Below are 24,588 nucleotides of genomic sequence, written 5' to 3'. Positions count from 1 at the left end.
GCTTACTAATTACTGATACTCAGACAGCAGTCCAGGGATTAGACTGCTCCTTGAAATTAGAAAAACCAGGAGAATGAGGTGGCTTTGGGATAACTGTATTTTTTCAAATCTCAAAAATTGTCCCGTCTAAAACCTGTAAAAGAAATCATGCTGTTGTTGATAGTAGTTGATTTCTCTTTTTAAAAAAAACTTTCTTACTTGCCCCATATTTGTCTTCTCCCCTCCCAAGTTTGTTCTTAACTATATACATTCAAGAAAATTGGCCAGGCATGGTGGCTCACGCCTATAATCCCAGCACTTTGGGATCACTTGAGGTTAGGAGTTCAAGACTAGCCTGGTGAACATGGTGAAACCCCGTGTCTACTAAACATACAAAAAATTAGCCAGGCGTGGTGGCGGGCCCCTGTAATCCCAGCTACCCAGGAGGCCGAGGCAGGAGAATTGCTTGAACCCAGGAGGTGGGGGTTGCAGTGAGCCGAGATCGCACCATTGCACTCCAGCCTGGGCAACAAAGCGAGACTCTGTCAAAAAACAAAAAAAAAGAAAAAAGAAAATCACGGTCTCAAGAAACTTTAAATTGTGGGAACGTCCATGCAAAATTCTTCATATTCTTTGAGCATGGGTTCTCTGGTCTACCAATTGGGAATCATAATCACTAACCTCATAGGACGGGATTCATACACTATTTTGAGCTCTCATTATTGTATCATCATAGCTATTCTTACAAATTTTAATTTTAATCTGGCTCCCCTCGCTTCCTGAACTATTTCTAACGTTCATCAAGGAAAACCTGCCACACCCTTGCTGTCACCCTCTCAACCATGTGTGTCTGGTGGTCAAAATGCCAAAGACCCACCAGGCAAGAACTCTTTCACTCCTATGTTCCTATATTCTTATTAAGCTTCCTAATTGTGTGTGAGAATGTTGTGGTTTGTGTATAAGAAAGGAGTGGCATCCATATGCAAGAGCATACGAGTGCCCACATTTAGCAAGTCTGTGTAGACCATAGTTCTTCAATCTTAGAGTAAATTGCATGTAAGACTTTATTTCCCGCTCTTTCTTGATGCTGGCAGTCGGACCAGGAGGAAGATGCAGAGCTCAAGGCACAGGTAGAACATTAAAAACAAAACAACAACAACAATAAAAAAAAAAAAAACCAGTGTGTGTTAAGTCGTTGTTTGTCTACAGCGTTCAGAACTTTCAGCATGCTCTGTAGCTGGTTACCATGTTGTTGGTGCAGTGTGTAGGTTGGCATTTGTTCCCTTGACGACTGTATCCCTTACTTTTCCCTTTCTTCTCCACTTTTTTCAGAATAGTCTGATTAAACGAATAAAGGGTGAAAATGTGTATGTCAAACATAGTAATCTTATGTTAGAGGTTGGTATTGGTATATACCAGTGCATGTTTGTGTGTGGTGTTTTTCTTTTAGTGTAATACCTCTGGGCTTGTACTGTGATGCATGAACTGTGTGCTCATCTGTTAATAAGTGGGAATGACTTCTCAGCTTCTGATTCCTTACTCTCTCCTAGATATAGATCCCTTTTCCTGTATGTATATTTATTTTAATTCTCTCAGGATACATGTGAATGGTACTCTTTATAGTTTACCTTCCAAAATTCTTTTGGTATTCATGTTTGTGTGAACTAGATTTTTTTTTTTTTTTTTCTGTTTCCTTTCCATGGGAAAATCACATTTTCACCAGAGTGTTTGTGGTAGTGCCATGAGCCTTGATCAAAATTTTGTTTTATTTTGACTACTAATAAGATTGACATTACTTTAAAAGCAAACAAAAGAGCTGAAAGGAACACACATGTGAAACGTTGACTGTTGAATACTTTGTGTTCTGAATATAGGAGCTAGAAAAAACTCAAGATGACCTGATGAAACATCAAACCAACATTAGCGAGCTAAAAAGAACCTTCTTAGAAACCTCAACAGACACTGCCATAACGAATGAATGGGAGAAGAGGCTTTCCACCTCCCCGGTGCGACTGGCCGCCAGGCAGGAGGATGCCCCCATGATCGAACCACTTGTCCCTGAAGAGGTCAGTAGTCAGGCTTGTGGTCAGATTCACATTCTGTTTACCTGCCTTCCTTCTCTACAGGGTGTGGAATTGCACTTGACAAGCTTCTGGGTAGAAAATCTCTTTTCCTACCTATGTTTAACCTGAGCTGAGATGCTTGGTGCTCCAAAAGAAAACTGCAAAGTAAAATGATTAAAGTGGCTGAGGAGTGAGTAATAGCGTCAGATGGTTCTTAGGGCAGGAAGCCACAGGGAGACTATCATGAAAAATCAGCTGATTCTGACCATAAACCTAGATTTTATAACTGAGAGAAATCAGGGTATTCTCTTCATGATTGATACTTTTTCCGCATATGCTTTCTACTTTTGCATTGACAAACACTCTGAATACTTATTCTCATCAGTTCTAAGATGAGGCCCATTGAGATCGTTTGACTAAATGATAACATGAAGTTGATAGCATTTCAGGACAATTTTACTCTGAGATATTACACCAGGATTTTATTGATATAGTAAGAGTTTTGTTTGATTTTTATTTATAACTGATTTTAATTGATTTATATTAAGTTTTTTGTTTTTTGTTTTCGAGATGGTATCTTGCTCTGTCACCCAGGCTGGAGTGCAGTGGGGCGATCTTATCTCACTGTAGCCTCCACCTCCCAGGTTCAAGTGATTCTCCTGCCTTGGCCTCCCAAGTAGCTGGGACTACAGCTGCCCTTCACCACACTCGGCTAATTTTTGTATTTTTAATAGAGACGGGGTTTCGCCATGTTGGCCAGGCTGGTACCAAACTCCAGGCCTTAAGTGATCCACCCACCTTGACCTCCCAAACTGCTGGGATTACAGGCATGAGCCATCGCATCTGGCCAAATTTATAATCAGTTTCTAGTAGATGTTTTATGGGGAAAGTAGTGGCCAGAATTTTTTTTTTTTAAGTAGGGTTATTTCACACACTTTGGCTGTACATTTAAAGAGATTTTTTTTTGAGACAGAGTTTTTGTGTGTGTGTGTGTGTTTGTTTGTTTGTTTGTTCTTGAGATGGAGTTTCACTCTGTCGCCCATGCTGAAGTGCGGTGGCATGACCTCCACCCCCTGGGTTTCAGTGATTCTCCTGCCTCAGCCTCCAGAGTAGCTGGGACTACAGGCATGCACCACCATGCCTGGCTAATTTTTTTGTATTTTTAATAGAAGTGAGATTTCAACATGTTGGTCAGGCTGATCTCAAACTCCTGACCTCAAATGATCTGCCACCTCAGCCTCCCAAGGAAGCTCTTTTTAAATGTACAGCCAAAGACTCTGAGGATTCAGCTGGTGTTACTTCAGGGCTCCCATTGTGTGGGAACCAAAAGTTACTGTAGTGCTAATTTGACTGTCTACTGTTAGGCACCATGTTGCTTTATCTGTTTCAAAAAAAGTAGTTTTTGAAAACTGCATCTTTTTTAGCATTGTATTGGTTAACCTCCTTTTCTGTAAGACCACTTTATCGGGAAATATTTGTTCAGGAAACGGACACAGAGTAGAACATTAAAACGTAGGCTTTGGTGAGAGAAAAATTCTTTAAACAGTGTTCTATATGCAGTGCTTAAGTCCTTGCAATAAAAAGAATTAAATTACACTTATTGTTGATCATGTTCTAAACCTTTTAAAGCTGTTTATCAAAAGTAATCAAGAACTCACTCTCACTATGTTCATGACAATCCCAAACCTAGCTAATAAAAAATAGGTCTATATCCATTTGAATTACTCAAAAAGGACCCTTTTATGCAGAATAAATGAAAAGTACAATTACCAACATATTCTTGTACCATTAAACTTCAGTTCCATTCAAACTACTGCATTTCAAGGGACAAATTTCACATTCAGATTGATTTAAATAATAGTCCTTACAATATTAAGTTATGCTCTCATAAATTTTATTATAATTGGTTAAGTTTGGCTTACCCTATTTCTACTATCTTTTGGAAATAATTTACTGGCTGTAAAGATATCAGATACTGGATTAAATTACAAAAACACAAACTAGCCACCCCAAACAAAACAAAGCAAAGCAAAGCTAAATGCTAAGTAATGGCCACTTTGAATGAAAGTTTAGGGAACAACTTAGAGAATTTAAAGGGTGGTGCCAATAAACAAGGGAACTTCATAAGTCTAGGTCGTTAGACTAGTAAGATAATTTTTTTACATCTGTAAAACCCTAAACGTGAGAGAATTAACATTTGATAAGCCCAAGGATGTTAATAATTTAAGGAGTGTTTTGAATATATTGAACTTTCCCTGGATATTAATGCTTTTTCTATGTTAGGCAGAAAAACTGGAGAAGGCCAAGAAAGGATTTTTTCAACATCATTAAGGAAGAAAAACATGCCCTCTGCAGAATGGCAAAGTAGTTTGGTTATTTAAACTGGAGAAGAGCAAAGGCTGGTGTCCTCACTGCCTTCAGCGTCCGCAGGGTTGTTTTGCAGTCCCTCAGTGCTCTGTCACACTGTGAATGGAGACATAGCAGAAAGAGCTTGACTAGATATAAAGAACTCGTTAGAAGCAGGGCTGATTAACCCTGCTTATCAAAGGAGCCCTGAGAAAAGCATCTCAAAGGAGCTTCAAGTCCCAGGGGAAAAGGGATCTCTTTAGGTGTCAGGGTGCTGTGCTCCCTGTGGCAGCAGGGCCAGGCAGAGTGACCTGTCCTCTCTTCTACTCTTCTCCAGGACCTCATAGTCATCGATGATACCGAGTTTATACTCCAATCGAGGGCCCTGTAGATAGCCTTCAGAGCAAACCAGAAAGTTCTTTTGCTCTAAATTATTGCCAATTTCTATATTAAAACCATAGTTTCTGTTATTTTTGTGTGTGAAAAGCACAAAAGATAATTTTATCCTTCTTTTAGTCCTTTGTATGTTATGCACGTAGAAAACATACTGGTTTATAAATATATAACCAAAAGATTTTTATTTTGGAGGGGATATTTTTTAAAGTAAGTTACTAATTTGATATTACTCTATTTTGTAATAAAGCCCACTTCAATTAAACAATGATCAACCAGTTTAGAAGGAAATCCAGTTACTTCTAAATGGAAATATTTAATTTTTAAAATTGACATCTCTAATAAAGTAGTGGTTATTTTGTGTCAGAATCAGAAAGAAACTTAGATTTGGTGACCCCAAACTTATGACGTCCCAAAGCTTAGTTGGTTGTGTTTTTGTTTTTTTTTGTCTCAGTGACAAAATGGTATTTTGAAGAAAAAAACCTAAAGATCTTTTGAGTTTTAATGTGACCATCTTTTTTCTTTGTTTTGTTGTATCTATAGTAGTTGAATTGTTATAATAATTATTTCTACAAAATGCTACCAATTTATGAACAATTCAAAGAAAATTATAGTTAGAATTATATACAGCAAGCTAATAATGATGATTATGTCCTGAGAATTTTATGTTTGTTTCGTATATAAAATGGAAATTTGATTGCCGATTGTTTCAAGTTTCAGATATTTGAGTTAATAGCAGACAAGTAGCAAGGATGCCCCAAAGCAGCAAATAATATCTAATTCTCATTTGCTTTAGAAAATAGGCAAATAAACCCACACACAGGGCCCACCAAACATAGGAAGGGTAGAAGGGTAGGCATGTGGTATGTGCAGCATGCCCAGGTACATCCTCTGTCCACAAACCCTTCCCATGACAGGCTTTCATGATGCATCTAAGCCTTGTCCATGTTAGAGTTATATGCCTTAGTGGTTACTTGAATACCAAAAATTTCCAAAACACAATAAAAAAGCAGTACCTACTGGTATGTATGCTGCGCCAATATTGTCCTCTCTTTTATGTGAGTGCTAGTTTTACAGATGTGTTCACTGTACAGTAATTCCTTAAGCAAGACGATTACTATAGTCAGTTCCCATGATTTGCAAATTCTGTATTTGCAAATTTGACCATTCCCTAAAATTTATTTGTAGAAACCTTTAATCACCCGACAGGAAATGACACCGTTATGAATTTTGTGTGCCAGTATAGGGCCTTGTTTTCCAATTATGATATTAAGATTAATAACTTATAATGGTTAAGTAACTAAATGAAATGGTTGGGCTATATATCTGACTATATCCTAACCCCTAATAAAAGTGAATCTTTAGATCACCTTTTCTTTATCAGTACCTCTTCACTTCTCTATTTAACTAGACTAACTATATTGGGAGGTTGACCATATATAGAATTACATTTTAAAATCTACTCCCTATGTTACCTGTTTATGTTATTGGACATACACAGTTTGGAATGTAGACACTGTTAATATTTTCAATTATAAGACATAGGCATTTTTAAATTAGTTGGTTTCAGACACCAGGATATGCTGAAAACCACTGTTTTGCTGGGGGTTTTGTGAAGCTTTTATCTTAGGAATAATATTTAGCTCAGTGATGATAATTAGAGACCTAGCACTGTTATTCTGAAAACTACCTATAATTTTGACCTTTCCTTGCTGTTTCTCATTTCTGTTTGCAAAAGAGGCTATGATTAAAAGAAAAAAAAAAAAAAAAGAAAAGAAAAGAAACAAAATCCACATTTAATGGTTCCACATGGTACATTTTATCTTTTCCAATACCATCCTCCAAAATGCAGCGGGACAGAGATTTTTTTGTTTTTCTTTTTGTTTTTGTTTTCCTCCTCTGAAAATGGCTTATTTGTTTCTCATTAGAAAGAGCCATTTGAGAATGATACTATCAAAATCTGTCAGTAGGTCCTGCAGAATATTCCGATGTTCCCCTACAATCTCTTGCAAACAAATGATTAAATGTAGTACTGGTAGATATTTAGACAAAAAGAAATTTTAAATAGTTCTCATAAAATTACATTGTTTGTAATGATAAGATGTATTTTAAAAGTTTCATTTGTCTGGAAACTTTGAGCTTTCCATCGTTATTTTTAAGTTAATCTTCCAAAATATCCTTTCTGTCCTTGCTCTGTGAAGTTGAACGCTTGGTAGCTAATGTGTTGCCACCTGAATTGTGCCTATTTAATACTAGAGAAAAAAACAAAAAGTAGTTAAAAAGCAAAAACCTAATTCCTAACATGAAATACTTAATATTTCTTAATTTTTTATGTTAAAATATGAATTGATATACTTAATTTTCCAGCAAGATATTTTGAAATTCACTTTAAAAAATTATTAACCATGTTATAAAAGTTCAAATAAAGCCATTGAGTATTTTTTGTTTTCTTGTGGGACAATAAATCAATCCATGTAAGTATAACTGGGTTTATTTAAATTAGCAGCTAATGTGGTGACATTGTGTGCATTTCACTACTCTGTAACAGGCAGCACCTAAATAGGGAATACAGTAAGATGCTTGTCGGAAATAGAAGTCAGGCTTAATTCCTAACTTAAATTTTTTTAAAATTTCTTAATGTTTTATTTTAAATACTCACTTTTTAATACCAACATAAACATGGTTTAAATGCCAAGAATAAATGATTATTCTTATATGTTCTGTGTTTGTAGAAATGAAGAACATTTGAGTTATATAAACCCCGAAGTTAACCCCAAAGTTTCAGAAAATCTGAACTCTTTGGAAAAAACTAAATTTTGAGGTAGTTTCAGATCATTTTTCAAATGCATAAACAATAATTTACTCCTTCGGGAAGAAAATGAATGAATATTATGAGGATATATGAGATGATAGATAGATAGAATACAATGAAAGAACTCCCTTCCTAACTTGCCTTTTTGGAAACTGTCTACTTCCTCTTCTCCAACCCAACCCCCTTTATTCAAACAGACCCAAGAAGAAACAGAGATTTCTGAAACAGTTATATTTTTGCAGCAAGGAAGCGCTCCATTCCTTGAGTCTCAGGTAAAAACCAAACATAAAGGATTTTCCAGAAGAAATTGGTCTTCAGACTTCAGTGTCGTTAAAATGTTTTTAGTTTTTATTTTCCCTTTTAAATTTATCTTGTTTAAAATCAAGGTAGGTACATAATTTTGGGTTAGATTCTGGGGAAGGGAAAATTGAATTTTCTTAATATTTTAGTTAGCAGTTATGCATCATTTCTTTATGGCTTCTAATCCAAGCTGATTTTCCTCTTTGTGTTGTCATTGACTGACTTTTGAATAATAATCTTGCTGAAATGTTGTTTTCTTGCCTGTTTTTACCTGTAGAGTGGTGCTAATTTAGATGATGTTGATTGATTGTGAAAGTTCTGAATTCTTACTGGTTTCCCCACTAGCCAAGTGTGATAAAGAAAATGCAGGAAGGAGACTCTGCTGACTCTGTGGTTACTTCTCGTCAAATAATTTTCCAGAAAACTGTCCCGTCAACCCTAGAGGTTATTCTTTCCATTCATTTCATTTAATCTAGCAATAACATGTAGATCAACCTGTAGTGATTTTTTTGAAGGCACACGTATTTCTAGATTTAAGTTTTCAGGCTGTAATAAACACAAAAGTTTCTAGAAAACATCCTAGTTTAAAACGTAAACCAAGGCACTCACCTGCTCCTGGTTTGCTATCTCTTCCCTCTGTTATCTGTGAAGCTATTAACCTACCTGGTCACATTGTGTTCTGCCTCCCTGAATACAAGTTTCTTAGCTTTCATTTCTTTTGCCTTACTGGAACTAACACTAGAGAAAGTGAGAGAGAAACTTCTGAGACAATGAACTTCACTTGTAAATAAGATTGGAGCAGGCACAGTGGCATGTGCCTGTAGTCCCAGCTCCTGGGGAGGCTGAGATGGGAGGATCACTTGAGCCCCAGGGTTCGAGGCTGACCTGGGCAACATAAGGAGACCCCATCTCTTTAAAAAACAGTAAGACTTGAACAATGTACAGATCACTACAAGAGGCTCTAATAGTGTCCCTTTTGTGGGAAGTATTTCATTACAATGCCTTGAACACAGTCACACTCAATATTTATTGAATAATAAGTGCTATCATGGATTCTATTCTCTATATAAGGAAACACAATTTACAAATATGGAAAATACTTACATAAATTTGTAGAATGTCGGGAAGTTCTTTGTAAGAACAATAGTATATGAAGTATAGATTATATTTAACGAGGAAAAGTTTTTTTCCCCACACACGTAAAGCTAAGTAACTTGTAGAACAACATCAATAATGTTATTTAATCTTGAAATATAAAAGATCCAAAATTTATCATAAGAACAAATCTGTTCTTCAAAAAATGTACTGCAAAGTATGTTCCAGTTTAAGTAAGTTGCAGCTCTACCTACCGAATGTATTCTGAGCTGAAGTTTCTAGTTTATCATTTCAGAGGAGAAGAGATTGCAGCCATAATTATTAGATAATAACATGAACACTGTACAGTTCCATCACAGACCTGCATGTAGCACTTGCCCTGGTTTTCTTAAAGGGTTCTTATTTTAGAAATGAGATACCATCAGAATTTCTAATTTAGCTTTTATATTTCAAATATAGGGCACAGAGGATTGGGTTATTGTAGACAAAATACCAACTGAGGTAGTTGATGGTGATTCGAAAAAGATTGTGACTTACAAGGTGGTGACCGTGAGCAGTAGAACTGGTGACCTCCCAGCCGACATATTAAAATCTGGCACTATTAAAATGCATAGCTTCGAAGACTTGGCTCGAGAAATGCAACTGAAAGAAGACAGCAAACAGAAAATATACACTCTAGGAAAATCCTATGACACTGTCTCCGGCAGAATTGTTACTATGACTGGGAAAGCTAAAGAGGGCGAGCAAGTGGGGCAGCCCTCCACTATGGAAGCACTTCAGAAAATGGAGAAAGAAATGTCAGAGTCCGTGAAGATCATTCCCGGCCTGGAGTATGAGGTCCTGGAAGCCCTCGCCGATGAGAAATCCAAGAGAGGACCCGAAGTGCAGACGACAAAGCGGAAATTGTCCGAATCCCTGGCGCCCATCAAGGAGGCTGAGTCTCGCCGGCAGAGTCCTGAAGAAGATGACCTCGAGAAGCCTCCACAGCAGGGGAAGGACGTGGCTGTCCTTCCTGGCCTGGAAGGCAGACGCTTCAGCAAAACAGAGCAAGTGCCTGAGAGTGAGGTCTTAAAAGTGGGCCTCTTTGGTCCCCGAAGGAAGAGCCTGTCCGAATGGAGATATTCCCAGGAACCAGCCTTTACCGTTGCTACTGCTCATTACGTTACTGAGTCGTCCGCCTCCCGAGTAGTGGTAACCAGTGTCGCTCATTGGGGCCACAGTTTGCAATTCCAGCATGACAGTTTTTGAGGCAGTCCCCTTCCACCCCAAACCTTTCCGTTTCTCTTGCTGCCTGGCTTTATGTTGACAGCAGCCAACCCAGCTTTTTAATTTTTTTTCATGGTTAAATCAATACTGCAGTGCAAAGTCAGCATTAAAACACTTTCCATTTTATTTCCAGCTCCCCGTCCCCAAGATGTGATAGTGCTGCTGTGGCTTGCAATGAAGGGGGAAAAAAAATTATCTGCTTAGATCGGTGCCACCCTGATCCTAATAACTCTCTCTGCTTTAGCAAACAAGAGCAGCTGGTCACCCCAGTTTTCTGTTTTATTTCCCATTCTTTTCTGTTTCCAAACTCTCTGAGATTCCTTCATTCTTCCTCCTTCCTGTCTCTGCCTACGATTTTGTCTAACAAGCTGTGAATGTTTATGTGCCTGAGTTTGTGTCTCTCTCTTGTGCTTGACTCTGCCTTTCTTTGTTCACTCAGACTAAGCAGTCTTCTGGGGAAAAGCTCATGGATGGCTCTGAAATCTTCAGTTTATTAGAGTCTGCGCGAAAACCAACAGAATTCATAGGAGGGGTTACTTCTACTTCTCAAAGCTGGGTTCAGGTGGCCATTTGTTTTCGTCCTTGGTGTTTCTGAATGTGCCCACGTGCCTTTCCTTCCCCTTTTTTGGGCGTGTGTGTGTGTGTTGCATCCAACTGGCTTTTGCCTTCAGCATCTCAAAGGTGTGTTCACTTTACTGTCCTTTGTGCCTGCTTGGCATATCTGTCACATGCCTTTAGTTGCATCTCAAGAATGTACTTCGGATATTCAAAAGGCGATCATATTGAGACTTTTTAATGGCATTTAATTTCTAAAGGCATTATATCTCACCAGTTGAATCTAAGAAAGCAGCCAAAACCAACGTGAATGCGCAGCAATGCTTTGGTTTTTGTTTTGTTAATTGCACTTGATCCTGCCTTCCGTTTGTTTTGCGATATCCTGAAGCCACTGCACAGGTTCCAGTGCATGCAGCAGTGGCAGGGGCAGGCATCAGAGATTCCGGTGGGAGGAATGAAAGCTCATTGATATTTTTTGTCAGTGTTTCTGGTTATAAGCACTTGATGCTGGCTTTAGACATCCTGGCGAGTAGCGGCTTTTGTTATTTTCTGACCTGCGGCTGATGGAAGGTCACACTGATGCCACAATCTCTTCCCATGCAGAAAATGGAAACCAAGACGGAGTCCAGCGGAATAGAGACGGAGCCCACCGTGCACCGCCTGCCGCTTAGCACTGAGAAGGTGGTGCAGGAGACCGTGTTGGTGGAGGAGCGGCATGTGGTGCATGCGAGTGGGGATGCTTCTTACTCGGTGGGAGACAGCGGGGATGCTGCAGCACAGCCCGCATTCACGGGCATTAAAGGGAAAGAAGGCTCTGCCTTGACCGAGGGGGCTAAAGAGGAAGGAGGAGAGGAGGTCGCTAAAGCTGTCCTGGAACAGGAAGAGACAGCCGCTGCTTCCCGTGAGCAACAAGAGGAGCAGAGTGCAGCCATCCACGTTTCAGAAACTTTGGAACAAAAACCTCATTTTGAGGTAACTAGTAGTTAATGTTACTTTTATCACTAAAATAAAACTGAGATAGGATGCCTGGAAATTTAGACCAGCATAAAGGTGGAGCTAAGTTTAATTTTCGGCCTCTCCCAGGTGCAGTGTGTTTCTCCTCTCATTTCCTTCTTTCATACCTATTAGGAGTCTCCATGCTGATTTCCAACTTTGGGGTCACATGCAAACATATCTCTTAATTATTAATAGTATATCTCCAGGAAACGGTTTCTACTCTCACTGAAATTATTATAATTGGCAGTAAAGTTGGGAAATGCAAAGTTGGCCAAGATACTAGAAAATGTGATACATTTATTTCTGATCAGTGCACTTTTCCAGAAGCACCAAAACCATGCTTGCCCAGGTCCTAAATGCCAGAACTTTATTCTTTATCTTCTTTTATTGAGATTCCTGAAGTATTTGGGGGAGTTAATGTCTCATTTTTAGTTTTTTCTTTCTAAGAAGTTATTAAACAGAGAACTTACTTTTTTCTTATTGGCTTTAAAATGTTTTTCTTAGAGCATTTCATATAAAAATGCTGTAAGAGTCCAGGAGACTGTTGGACATGTGCATGTTGTATGCCTTGTTCCCCAGCTTACTCTCCACATAAACATTTATTGCATACTAACCTGTGCTTATAACTACCAGAGAGGAAAAGGAAGAAAACAGTGTGTTCATGCAAACTAACAGCCACTCTGCTTACTTCCCTTTGGCACAGTCCTCAACAGTGAAGACGGAAACCATCAGTTTTGGCAGTGTTTCACCAGGAGGAGTCAAGCTAGAAATTTCTACTAAGGAAGTGCCAGTAGTTCACACCGAAACCAAAACCATCACGTATGAATCATCACAGGTTAGATGTTCTGTGAAGACAGAGCCCTGGCTCCTCATTTCACCCCTCTGTGGCCTAGTGTGTTTACATAGAATTGCACGATATTTAATTCATGATACTTAGAGGATCCAGCAACCAGACCATCTCTATTAAAAGTGATGCAATAATGGTCATTTTATTAGTGATCAGGGAGCAGCAGGTGACTTGACCAAGTCTTTATGTGTCTCGAAGTGTAGAAAAAGCCTCAAAAACCTGTTTCCCTAGCTGCAGAGAAAGAAAAATATTCACTCACCCATCCACCACTCACATTTCTGAAACCTTAGTTTTTTTAATGACAGTGATCTCTGGTTGCCCTTAGTTCTTGTTCTTGGGAGCAGCTCTCAGACTCTGAAGACCACATTGATTATGTAATAGGAGATAGTGAAATTGTCGTAATGACTTAACGAACGTAGCCAACTTCTGAAGAGCAGGTGTGAGCACCTGGATGAGGGGTCTGTTCCTCTGCTGCCTTAGGTCGATCCAGGCACAGATCTGGAGCCGGGCGTGCTGATGAGTGCACAGACGATCACATCTGAAACCACCAGTACCACCACCACTACGCACATCACCAAAGTAAGTGGAGTGAGAACCCGGAAGAGGATTCCTTGAGAGTGAGCTGGAGGAAGGTGCTTGTTCAGAGCTCCTCACAGGTTGGGCTGCACAAGCACAAGGTGGCTTGACGCTCAGGATGCCGGGATAGCTGCAAGGGCAGCTTTTACAACCCCTAGATTTCTGATGCACTTGTCCTCATGGCCGAGTTCCCCTTTAGGAGTATACATTCTGATATCCTAAGCTTAACGCTTACTCCGGCCCTTGGCGTGTGGTAGGTGTTCCAGAAACACAGGCCATCCAGACCCAAAGGCCTCCACTCTGTCCTCACCTCTGGAATTAAAAATGTTAAATAACTGCCATAGAACTCTAATTTCAATTCTCAAAGAATGAATGATGTCACTTAATGCCCTGTCAGCATCTTCTGCCATGTCCCCCCACTGAACCACGATGGTTTCTCCCATTGAGTAAATTCATAAAGCTTCTCTTTGTGTCTTCTAGACTGTGAAAGGGGGCATTTCAGAGACAAGAATCGAGAAGCGAATAGTCATCACAGGGGATGCAGACATTGACCATGACCAGGTAGTATGTGTGAGATGGTCAATACCCTGGCAGAGAAACAAAGAAAAACCTGTTGGCCCTACAGTCTCAATGCTCTTCCTCTAGTCCAGCATGTATTCTGAAAAAAATCCCGAATTAACTTTCCAATATGTGATTTATGATTCCTTTTGTAATCCTTGTACCTCATTTGTAAATTGTGGATATAGATCTAGCTCGTAAGTCTCCACCTCGCCACTGATCATGCATGTTCCACCTCCTTTTTGTTTCTGCCCTTCTGTGATTTCCCGGGGATAGGCGCTGGCTCAGGCAATTAAAGAGGCCAAAGAGCAGCACCCTGACATGTCAGTGACCAAAGTAGTGGTCCATAAAGAGACAGAGATCACACCAGAAGATGGAGAGGATTGACCAGAGGTAAGAGGTGACGCCGATTCTCTAGGCTTGCCTAGGCTGGCATGAGGCATGGGGTACTTCCCTCTCATCCTTCACCTGATCCCTCCTTTCCTCTGTTCTCTCACTGGCATTTGTCGGGCTGGTTACCAAGAGGATGGAGAATTGGTTTATGGGTTTCTCTCACATTTAGAGCTTCCATTCAGGTGGAGTTTTTGCATGCACTGCCAGTCAGAGGATAAAGGAAGAGCAGAGTCTATGCTTGTGTGGTCTTCCTGGCATTCCCTTTGATTCCATGACCTGCACTCTTTCATTATCCAAATTTGTAATGTCAAATTTGATTTTACTTGCCATGTGGCCTAATTGGAGCTAAGGCAGTTTTGCTCTGAGAGGCTCAATTTGTGTGTTCCAAATACTAGGGGAATAATACATACCCTTTTCTCCTTCCGAGGGCAACATTATCCCATCGTAAGCTTTCTCTTCAACTATGTTTGATTATAGCCTGTTTATGCTTTGGTCTTTGGTTTTGTTTTTTAATTTGAAAGCTGAGCACTCACTTTCTTTTTGGATGTCTTACATTTTCTGTATTCTTTGGGATGATTTTTCTCCCTAGTGTAGCACTGTCTCAGGAGGAAGCAAAAAATGCAGTCTTGTGGTCCTTTAGAAAACACATGCCTTTCCTGTGGTTGCTTGGCCAGCGCCATGAGCAGACTGTATCGTCTGTGTGAACACAGACTTGTCATGCATACTAACCTGCCATGCAAGATCTCATGGGGCCGTCAGCGTTTCTGAGCGGGCTTTGAATGCTGAATGAAGCAGTCGAGCGACTTGCACAACTTGGTGATGTGATAAAACGTTTAAGAGATTTAATGTATCAGTAAGTTCTCTAACATTGGTTTAAGAAACAAATTGATGTGTGGCATCTCTTAAAAGAGAAATACAAAAACCACTCATTTTACTCAAATGAATAATATATTTTGGAAGATAGCAAAAAAAAAAAAAATTTCTTCCATGAGCTTCAGCCACGTGGGCATTGTTGTAATTACTTAAGAGAAAGCATATAATTGGCAGTGACTTAACGCTGGAATGTCGTGGCCTCTTGTCCAAATGAGCATTCGAACCTCCAAGATACTTTTTTTGTGCCCTTGATCTGAGAAAATCTTTCCGTTGTTTTCAAATGAGTAACTAATCCCATCTCTTTCTTGCAGGAATAACTTAGCTTGCACATGAATGCAGTCATGCAAACCGTTAGGAAAACCAGAGCCTATATGGAATTCCCTCTTCTAACCCAACTGACTTGTATCTGTCCATGGAAAATTTCAGTCCAGAAGAATTGACCTTGACCATTAATAAAGACACTGGCAGAGAGATCTTCCCATAATAAAGCAATCTGATTCCGCATCACTAAACTGATAATGCATGAAGCAACGACAAAATTACAAAACAGCAGCATTTTTAATTTTCACAATATGTCTCAGTTTTCAGCTATACCTGCACGTTCATAACCAACAATATACCGTGATCTCATGTAACACATACACAATTCATGCCTTTCATAGTTTATTATTATTAAAGTCTAAACAAAATTGCAATTTCTTAGGTAACAAACCTTTTGTTTACAATTAGCGAAGATTACCCTCAAATGCTAGAAGCTGTCTAGGTCCGTCCGGTGTGTCAGATTTTCCCCAGGTTAGATGTGCCAATAACCAAGTTTATTCAGTAAACAACTTGTACTTGTTTCATCTGGTTTTATTACTCTCACCCATAAACATTAATGACTCTCTGACCCTCTGGAAATATTTAACGCTTCCAATCTTGCTTTGTGTATCTCATTTAATGTGTTATAAGGTAGTACTGATTTTAGCATATTAATGCCATTTCTTCCTTGTTGTTTGCTTTGGTCTGTGTTCAATCCGGAGAGCTTTTCAGAGTTCCCTAACAAGTCCTAAATATGTAAATTGTCATTCTTTTGGGAAGAAAAACCTGTATTTTTGTTAGTTCACAATATTATGAAATGTCACTTCAGGAGAACCTGCTGGGCTTCCTGTGGCTTTGTTTTCTTAGTTTCTTTTTCCGTGTATTTTTTAATTAATTTTTCTTCTTTTACTTGAAAAGAAAGTGTTTTATTTTCAAATCTGGTCCATATTTACATTCTAGTTCAGAGCCAAGCCTTAAACTGTACAGAATTTCCACTGTAATTAAAACTATTTAGTGTTAGTTATAAATAGCCTTCACAAAGAGAGATTCTCCATTAAACGGTCACCTGCATCACAGCCCATGGTGAATGTATGTTTCTGCATAGCGAAATAAAAATGGCAAATGCACTGAAAGCTCTAAGTTTGTATGTTTAATAATTTCAGTGTTGTGTGTGTTTAGTCCAGAAGTAATATTTGCATGACATCAAAGGCCTCATCGTCTGCACTGTAGAGATACCCTGTCTTTACAAGATTTAAAAAAAAAAAAAACCACACAGAATATGCAGTGTGCAGTGTCTGTACCCTTTGAGGGATTGAAGATGGGAAAATATACATATATTTAAAGATTTGGTTGCCTGACAAGGCTTTAAAAGATACATCATTGAATCGCATCCTCGAAGTTTTAGGTTTTTTTTTTTTTAAATAAGAAACAAGGCTCTGCTATAAAACAGGGCTGCTGGGTTGCTCAGCCTACAATCTCATGACCTATTTTAACAATCACTGCCTCTGTTACCCATTTCCTTCATTATATCCACCTCTTCCCAGCATATCTATTGCTTTGTTAAGTCAATGTCCACCCTAGTTATTTTAAAAAATCAACATGGAGTCTGGAATGCGAATTCGAAATTGCTTCTAACTTGCAAATGAGTGTTACACGTTCCTTCCATGCTTTTTTTTTTGTTTTTTTTTTTTTTGTCTTTCTTACTGCTTCAGATTAACTGATATGGGCGTTTACTCATGTAGTAAAATTGGACTGTTCGATTAAAAGAAAAATTTTTGTGGCAGGCCATCAGTGCATGTAAAATTGTGTTCTCAGAAATGACATTTATTTTGACAAATAGTTCTTATCAGAGCTTTGTAGCTCTGAAGGAGGGTGACAGAAGGATCTGATCCTCCCCCATGAGTGTGGCTATTAACACACGCATGCATGCACGCATATGCTCTGCTCAGGAAATGGGGATGGGACAGCAGAAAGACTGGCTCCGAGGGGCTTTGACATGCACTATCTCGACATCACTCCACTGTTGCTGGTACAGAACACCTTCCACTTGGTTTAATACCGCAAAATTTCAGGGACATTAAAAGACATCTAACTTGATAACAAGAGGTCATTTCTAAGAGCAAACCTTACAAAGAAGTTGCTGTGAATAAAAACAACATTCATATGGGTGTTCTGTTCATCCTGTTACATGAGCCAGAAACCTGGGAGACTTGGGCACCAGTGTCTTTCTCGCCCATCGTTTTCCCAGCCTGCCAATGACATTTCTTCACTGTCTCTTAAATCTAGCCAGGACACTATACCTAGATTATTCCAGTAGCTCACTGACTCGTGTTCCCACATTCTTACCCACATCATCCCAGTCCCTTACACTGTAGCTTGCAATCTTTCAAGAAATACAAGTGTAATCTTGTCACCCTTGTGCTTGAAATGTGTTTTTGGCTTTCTATTGCTCGTAGTACAAAGGCCTCAATTCTTTTTTTTTTTTCCTTCAACTTTTAGATTGAGAGAGCACATGGGCAAGTTCGTTGCATGGATATGTTGCATGATGCTGAGGTTTGGGGTATGATTTAACCCATCACCTAGGTAATGAGCATAGTACCCAATAAGTAGTTTTTCAACCCTTGCCTCCCTCCCCCATCTCGTAGTCTGCAGTGTCTGTTATTCCCATCTTTGTGTCCATGTGTGCCCAATGTTTAGTTCCCACTTAGACATGAGAATATGCAGCATTTGGTTTTCTGATTCTGCATTAGCTCACTTACAATAATGGCCTCCAGCTGCATCCATGTTGCTGCACAAGATGTGATTTTGTTCATTTTTTATGGCTGTGTAGTATTCCGTGGTATGTATGCAGCACATTTTCTATCCAGTCCACCATGGATAGACACACCTGGGCTGATTCCATGTCTTGACTATTGTGAATAGTGCTGTGATGAACATATGCATGCATGTGTCTTTATGGTAGAATCGTTTATATTCCTTTGGGTATATCCCCAGGAATGGGATTGTTGGGTTGAATGGTGGTTCTGTTTTTAGTTCTTTGAGAAATCTGCAAACTGCTTTCTACAGTGACTGAACTAATTTACCTTCCCACCCACAGTGTATAAGGGTTCCCTTTTCTCCGCAGCCCACCAACATTCTTTTTGTTTTTGTTTGTTTTTTGAGATGGAGTCTTGCTCTGTCACCCAGACTGGAGTGCAGTGGCACTATCTCAGCTCACTGCAACATCTGCCTCCCGGGTTCAAGTGAGTCTCCTGCCTCAGCCTCCTGAGTAGCTGGGATTACAGGTGCGTACCACTCACGCCCGACTGATTTTTGTATTTTTAGTAGAGACGGGGTTCCATCACGTTGGCCAGGCTGGTCTCGAACTCCTGACCTCAGGTGACCTGCCTGCCTTGACCTCCCAAAGTGCTGAGATTACAGGAGTGAGCCACTGCACGTGACCTTTTTTTTTTTTTTTTTTTTTTTTTTTTACTTTTTAATAGCCATTCTGAATGGTGTGACATGGTATCTCATTATGGTTTTGATTTGCGTTTCTCTGATGACTAGTGATGTTAAGCATTTTTTCATATGTTTATTGGCCACTTGTATGTCTTCTTTTGAGAATTGTCTGTTCATGTCCTTTGCCTACTTCTTAGTGGGGTTATTTTTTGCTCGTGGATTTATTTAAGTTCCTTGTAGATTCTGGACATTAGACCTTTGTCAGATGCACAGTCTGTGAATACTTCCCCCATTCTGTAGGTTGCCTGTTTACTCTGTTGGTAGTTTCTTTTGCTGTGCAGAAGCTCTTTAGTTTAATTAGGTCCTACTTGCCAATTTTTGTTTTTGTGGCAATTGCTTTTGAGGACTTAGCCATAAATTCTTTGCCAAGAAAGGCCTCAATTCTTCTAAACTGGCCTGAAGCCTTGCATGGACTGGCTGCTCCCCACCTACTTCTCCAGCCACAGATGCAACAGTGTGTCCGCTTACTCTGGGATCCCTGTCCCCTCCACTGCACTGGTGAAGTGCTAGAACTATTCTCATTCCTGTTTTACTGGGCCCCAAATTTTGTAGATCTGAGCTCAAATGTTCCCTTTCTGGCTTTACAGATCAGCTTTCCCTATTGGATACTTTCAAAGCAACATTTTTAGTAGAAAATTTCATGATTGTAATTTTTATTTATCCGCCCAATTCTTTGAATGAATCTCTTCTGCATGCCATGGGTCTCACAGATGGCCCACATCCAAACATAGTGCCTCCATAAGTGGTGCTCAATATTTGTATGAATGAATGAACAAATTGATAAAGGTTACTTTGCTAAGATAAATTTGAAACAACAGTTTTTTTCTGAGTTTTCTCTGAAGCCCAGCAAGTGTGGGGGAGTGGCTCCCCATGGAAACAGTTCCTATTTCGGGTCCCTCAGCAGCTCTCATGATTATGCCATTGTCACTGAGTCAGTCTCTAGGAGTCACCCCCTCAGTAAATATGGTCTCTCCCAGAGATCTGGCATTAGACAGGACGGGTTGGGTTCAACTCTGATTAGAAGGGGTTACACATTAGTTCACGTGTACTGATGTCAGCCTCCTCCGTTCAGTTGACATCCGGTTGAGATCTGTTATTATTGAGCTCTAAACTTTAAGTATATTTGAAAGTGGTCTTGGAAGCTGGAATTGCCCTATTTCAAAGAGTCAAATTGTAAATTTCACTAGATACACCATTTGTGAATAATGGAAGTCTTAACCACTTCATAATATCTTTCTTTCTCAAGGTCATTAATTCTTCAGTCTGGGCATAGCAGAGGTAACAGAGTAAGTAATACAGGCTTAAAACCCTGGGGTTAGTTTTGACCCCTTTATTTCCTTTGCAATGTGAAAGATGCGTTACATGTAACCTTCCTTTACCATCCTACTTTAAGCCCTCATATCTCTCACCTGGGCTGTTGATCGGCTGCTAACTGGTCTCTAGGTTCCGTTCATCTACTACCACCACCCCACCCCGACCCCCGCCCCCCGCGCCCCAAGTTCTTTAGGCTGCTCATTTGTCATTCTTAAAGGTGCCATCATAACACAACTAAAAAATCCTTTGGGGGATATCCCCCACTCATTCCCTAAGGCTCAATTCTGAACTCCTAAACTTGAGTTAAAACTACGTATCATCCTGTATCCCACCTTTCTTTCTGCTGCATTATACAAGATGAAGTTTATACTTCTACTAACATGACAGATACACCAACAGTCACAGCAGCATTATTTACAGTCAGTGGTGAAAACAGCCCAACAGATGAATGGCTAAACAAACACACAATGGAATCTTATTCAACCATAATGGAGAATGAAGGTTTTTCTGTTTTGTTTGTTTATTTGTTTTGAGACGGAGTATCACTGTTGTCCAGGCTGGAGTGCAGTGGCATGATCTCGGCTCACTGCAACCTCCACCTCCTGAGTTCAAGTGATTCTCCTGCCACAGCCTCCTGAGTACCTGGGATTACAGGTGCGCACCACCACACCAGCTAATTTTTGTATTTTTAGTAGACACGGGGTTTTATCATGTTGGCCAGGCAGGTCTCGAACTCCTGACCTCAGGTGATCCACCTGCCTCGGCCTCCCAAAGTGCTGGGAGCCTCCCAAGTGCTGGGATTACAGGTGTAAGTCACCACTTCTGGCCCAGAATGAAGTTCTTATATGTGCTACAACAAGGATTGCCCTTGAAAACTTACACCAAGTGAAATAAGCCAGACACAAAAGGACAAATGCTGTATGGTTCCACTTATATGACTGTATGGTTCCACTTATATGAGGTGCCTAGAGTAGTCAAATTCAAAGAGAAAGGTTGTGGTTGCCAGGGGCTTCCAGGAGGGAAGAATGGGGAGTTACTGTTTAATGGGCATAAAGACTCTTGGATGATGGAAAAGTTTAGGAAATAGTAGTGATGGTTATACAACATTGTGAATGTACTTAATGCCACTGAAGTATACACTTAAAAATGGTTAAAGTGAAAAACCTCATGTGATATTTTACCATAATAAAAAAAGTACATTTGTCGTCTCAACAAAGAGCCTTCCAAAAGTTCTTACTATCAAGATCAGTGCTGGCCAGCCCCACCATGTGCTCCATGGTCTCATCCAGCTTGATGTTCTTATGAGCATCAGAGAAAAGCCTCTTTCGTGGAAGGTATGACCAAGAGAAAAAAGACTATGCAAGATGGAATTTTTTAAAAAAAGGAAAAACTCTTACGAATAGCCTCAGATCAGAGAGGACACCACATCCATGAAAAAAGATCAGAGAGCTACAGAGGAGCATTCAGAGAACAAAGAGCTTTTACAAATTGAAACATACTGGCAGAAATGAAAAATTCAGTAGAATGCTTGGGAATTTGGGGAAATCTAAAAATGCAGCAGAAAAAAAAAATTGAGAAAAAGATGGAAGAAAAGATAAAGGCAAAGCATTCTAGAAGAAGCATACAAATAGCTGGAGTTCCAGACAGTGAAATGGTCATCACCATTATCAGAGTTCCCAGCTTTGAAGTCGTGGGTTGGTTTTCAAGTGGCAATAGAACGTACCCTTTCTTTCCACTGCTAAGTTCATGCTGGCTGCCCAAAAGATACTTGTTCAGGGGAAGCTACATAGGTGGTAAAAACTAAAAGGCAAAGAAATGACTAATGCAAAAGTCAGAATGGTCATTACTTCTAAATCAGGGAAGGAGGGTTGTGATAAGGGAGGTTCCCACTGGGCTTTCTGAGGGTGTTAGGCAGGAGTATTCCTTAGGTTACTTACTGTTCTCTCACCTCTATGCAAACCTTTTTCTCTGTCCTGTGTTTAACTTCAAAAATACATATTTTTAAGCCCTCGTTATCTTCTGTTGTTGAGACAGGGTCTCACTGTCGCCCAGGCTGGAGTGCAGTAGCGCAGTTATGGCTCACTACAGCCTCAATTTCCTGGGCTCAAGTGACCCTCCCATCTCAGCCTCCTGAGTAGCTGGAACTGCAGGAACATGCCACCACACCTGGATAGTTTTTGCATTTTTCACGGAGACAGGATTTTGCCATGTTGCCCAGGCTGGTCTCAACCCCCTGGCTCAAGCGATCCTCCAGCCTCAGTCTCCCAAAGTGCTGGGTTTACAGGTGTGAACCACTACACTTGGCCTTCTTTTACTTTTATGAGAGGAAATACATCCCAGGACTAAAGAAACATGGACTAAGAAACAAGTCCTGGTTAAAAGCATGAATGCATCAATGATTAGATTTGAGATCTTAAAAAAATAATTGACTTCATTTCTCTGAGTCTCAGTTCACTTATTCATAATGAAGAAGTTGTACTAGCTGATCCCCAAATGTTCCATCGAGTTTCACGTTTGATGATGCCAGCTAAGCTGTAACTGAAAATGATGGCCTAGGAAGTAGGCCCTTTCTGTCCCAGGCCTCTCACCACAAGGCTATTAGTGATGCTCAAAAATCAGAGAAGATTCAAGCTCAAAAGAACCTTTAGGACCATGGAGTTCAAGCAGCTCACAAAAGCAGTCCTTTAACATTGCCTTTGTCCCATGGAAATATTCTAAGTTACAGTCCTACAATGGAATGGAAATGGGTTTCTGAATACAGACACACACACACAGTATAGCCTCTCAAGTTTCTTGGAGATCAATGTAATCTGTTAGAGACTGGCCTATATTGCAAGTTTAGGAATATTGTTTCCATATGACAAGTTTAAGGAAAAGTTTATCTGCCAAAAGAATGCATGGATTTCTAGAGCACCCCATACCATAAGGAGGAGCCAGAATATTTTCCAGCTGAATTCCAGTCTTACTCATTTTCCTTGAATGATACTGAAATCTAAATGATCCTTGAACACAAGCAATGACAAAGAAATACAAATGTCCATGTGGTGTAACTTTCAACAATCAAATTGGCCAATATGATTCTAATTCTAAGCTGTGCTGAGGATGCCAGGCAGAAGCCACGTGAGCACACTGCTGGGGAGAGTCTACGCTGGTGATTTGGAGTAAGATTGATACCGATATAGAGTCTTAAATTGTGCAAAGTTCTCAGCCCAGCAAATCCAACTCCTGGTATTTTTCCTAAAGACACAGAGGTATACGGCAGTTAATGTGCAAGGATGAATAGCTCAATGTTGCTCATAAAAACCAAAAAGTTTTAAGTGGTCTAAATACCAAAATGGAAATCTGTAAATAAATCATGGCATTACATAAAATAGAATACAGTACAACCAAAAATTATACAATAGGCCAGGCACGGTGGCTCATGACTGTTATCTCAGCACTTTGGGAGGCCAAGGTGGGTGGATCACTTGAGGCCAGTTCAAGACCAGCCTGGTCAACATGGCAAAACCCCGTCTCTACTAAAAATACAAAAATTAGCCGGGCGTAGTGGTGGGCACCTGTAATCCCAGTTAATTGGGAGGCTGAGGCAGGGGAATCACTTGAACCTGGGATACAGAAGTTACAGTGAGCCGAGATCATGCCACTGCACTCCAGTCTGGGTGACAAAGTGAGACTCTGTCTCAAAAAAAAATAGAATACCAGCCTGATAGAGAAAATCATCTTAATATGTTCAATGAAAAGGTGAATAAATGAGTTTATTCATGATGGTGTTAATTAGGTACAAAAGCTTATCTCTGCACAGAAAATGCCTGGGAGAATGTATACCAAAATGGTAACAGTGATTTTTCTCTGAGGAGAGAGTGTATAGTGATTTTTTTTCTTCTTTGTGCTGTTCTGTTTTTGTAAACTCTTGTTCTAGGCAAAGTTTCTTCAAATGTCTATCACCATTATTATATTTTTTTAAATAGTTTAAGAAATAATGTCAATAATTTTATCTAAGAACTGAGAATAATGGAGAGTGAGAGATATGTAAATGAGAAGAAAATTGGAAAATTGACTTTTTCCAGAACTTCAAAGTCATTATTACAATCTGCAGATATTACAAATGCTTTTGTTAAATGCTTACTTCCGTAGTCACCTTCTAGTTAGAATGGTGATAGATTAGTTTCTATTACAGACAATGAAGTTATTTATAGTAATGCTTGATGCTAGATCTTTACAGATATAGAGCTTCTCCTTGGATGCACATTAGCAGTTTAGTCTGTGCATTTACTTTTTAAGGGTGTTATTTCATATACCGTTTAAGTAATTTTGTGTCACCGCAGTACAATTGAAGATTCTCTACATTTGCTGAATGTTTACCTCCCTCTATATAAAGCTATCACTGGCCCTGTTTCCGTTTGATCAAACATGACCTTAAAAAA

General features: G+C 39.7%; 1 protein-coding gene and 1 long non-coding RNA gene across 51 annotated transcripts in view; both read left to right on the top strand.

Annotated features, from left to right (window-relative positions):
* The window catches only part of EPB41L3 (erythrocyte membrane protein band 4.1 like 3), a 160,311-nt gene extending 143,826 nt beyond the window's left edge, over positions 1–16,485 (top strand). For 7 of the 50 annotated variants that reach the window (XM_074022816.1, XM_074022797.1, XM_074022812.1 and 4 more), the window contains 9 exons: positions 1,074–1,109; positions 1,854–2,045; positions 10,694–10,816; positions 11,413–11,781; positions 12,509–12,640; positions 13,133–13,231; positions 13,709–13,789; positions 14,063–14,179; positions 15,364–16,485. In XM_074022816.1, the coding sequence (XP_073878917.1) occupies positions 1,074–1,109; positions 1,854–2,045; positions 10,694–10,816; positions 11,413–11,781; positions 12,509–12,640; positions 13,133–13,231; positions 13,709–13,789; positions 14,063–14,173 (1,143 nt within the window). In that variant the 3' untranslated portion in view covers positions 14,174–14,179; positions 15,364–16,485. Of the gene's footprint in view, positions 1–1,073; positions 1,110–1,311; positions 1,378–1,853; positions 2,046–10,693; positions 10,817–11,412; positions 11,782–12,508; positions 12,641–13,132; positions 13,232–13,708; positions 13,790–14,062; positions 14,180–15,363 lie in introns of all 50 variants that reach the window. The other 43 variants (XM_074022828.1, XM_074022822.1, XM_074022799.1 and 40 more) reach the window with 13 other exon arrangements.
* An 855-nt stretch (positions 16,486–17,340) lies between these two features.
* Positions 17,341–21,554, top strand: LOC141409057 (uncharacterized). Its single transcript, XR_012427313.1, has 2 exons — positions 17,341–18,636; positions 20,097–21,554. It is a non-coding gene; the product is annotated as an uncharacterized lncRNA (long non-coding RNA).
* The last annotated feature ends 3,034 nt before the right edge of the window (positions 21,555–24,588 follow it).

Source organism: Macaca fascicularis, chromosome 18, assembly GCF_037993035.2.
Source record: "Macaca fascicularis isolate 582-1 chromosome 18, T2T-MFA8v1.1".
Lineage (NCBI taxonomy): Eukaryota > Metazoa > Chordata > Mammalia > Primates > Cercopithecidae > Macaca > Macaca fascicularis.
This window is presented reverse-complemented; position numbering and strand designations above follow the sequence as displayed.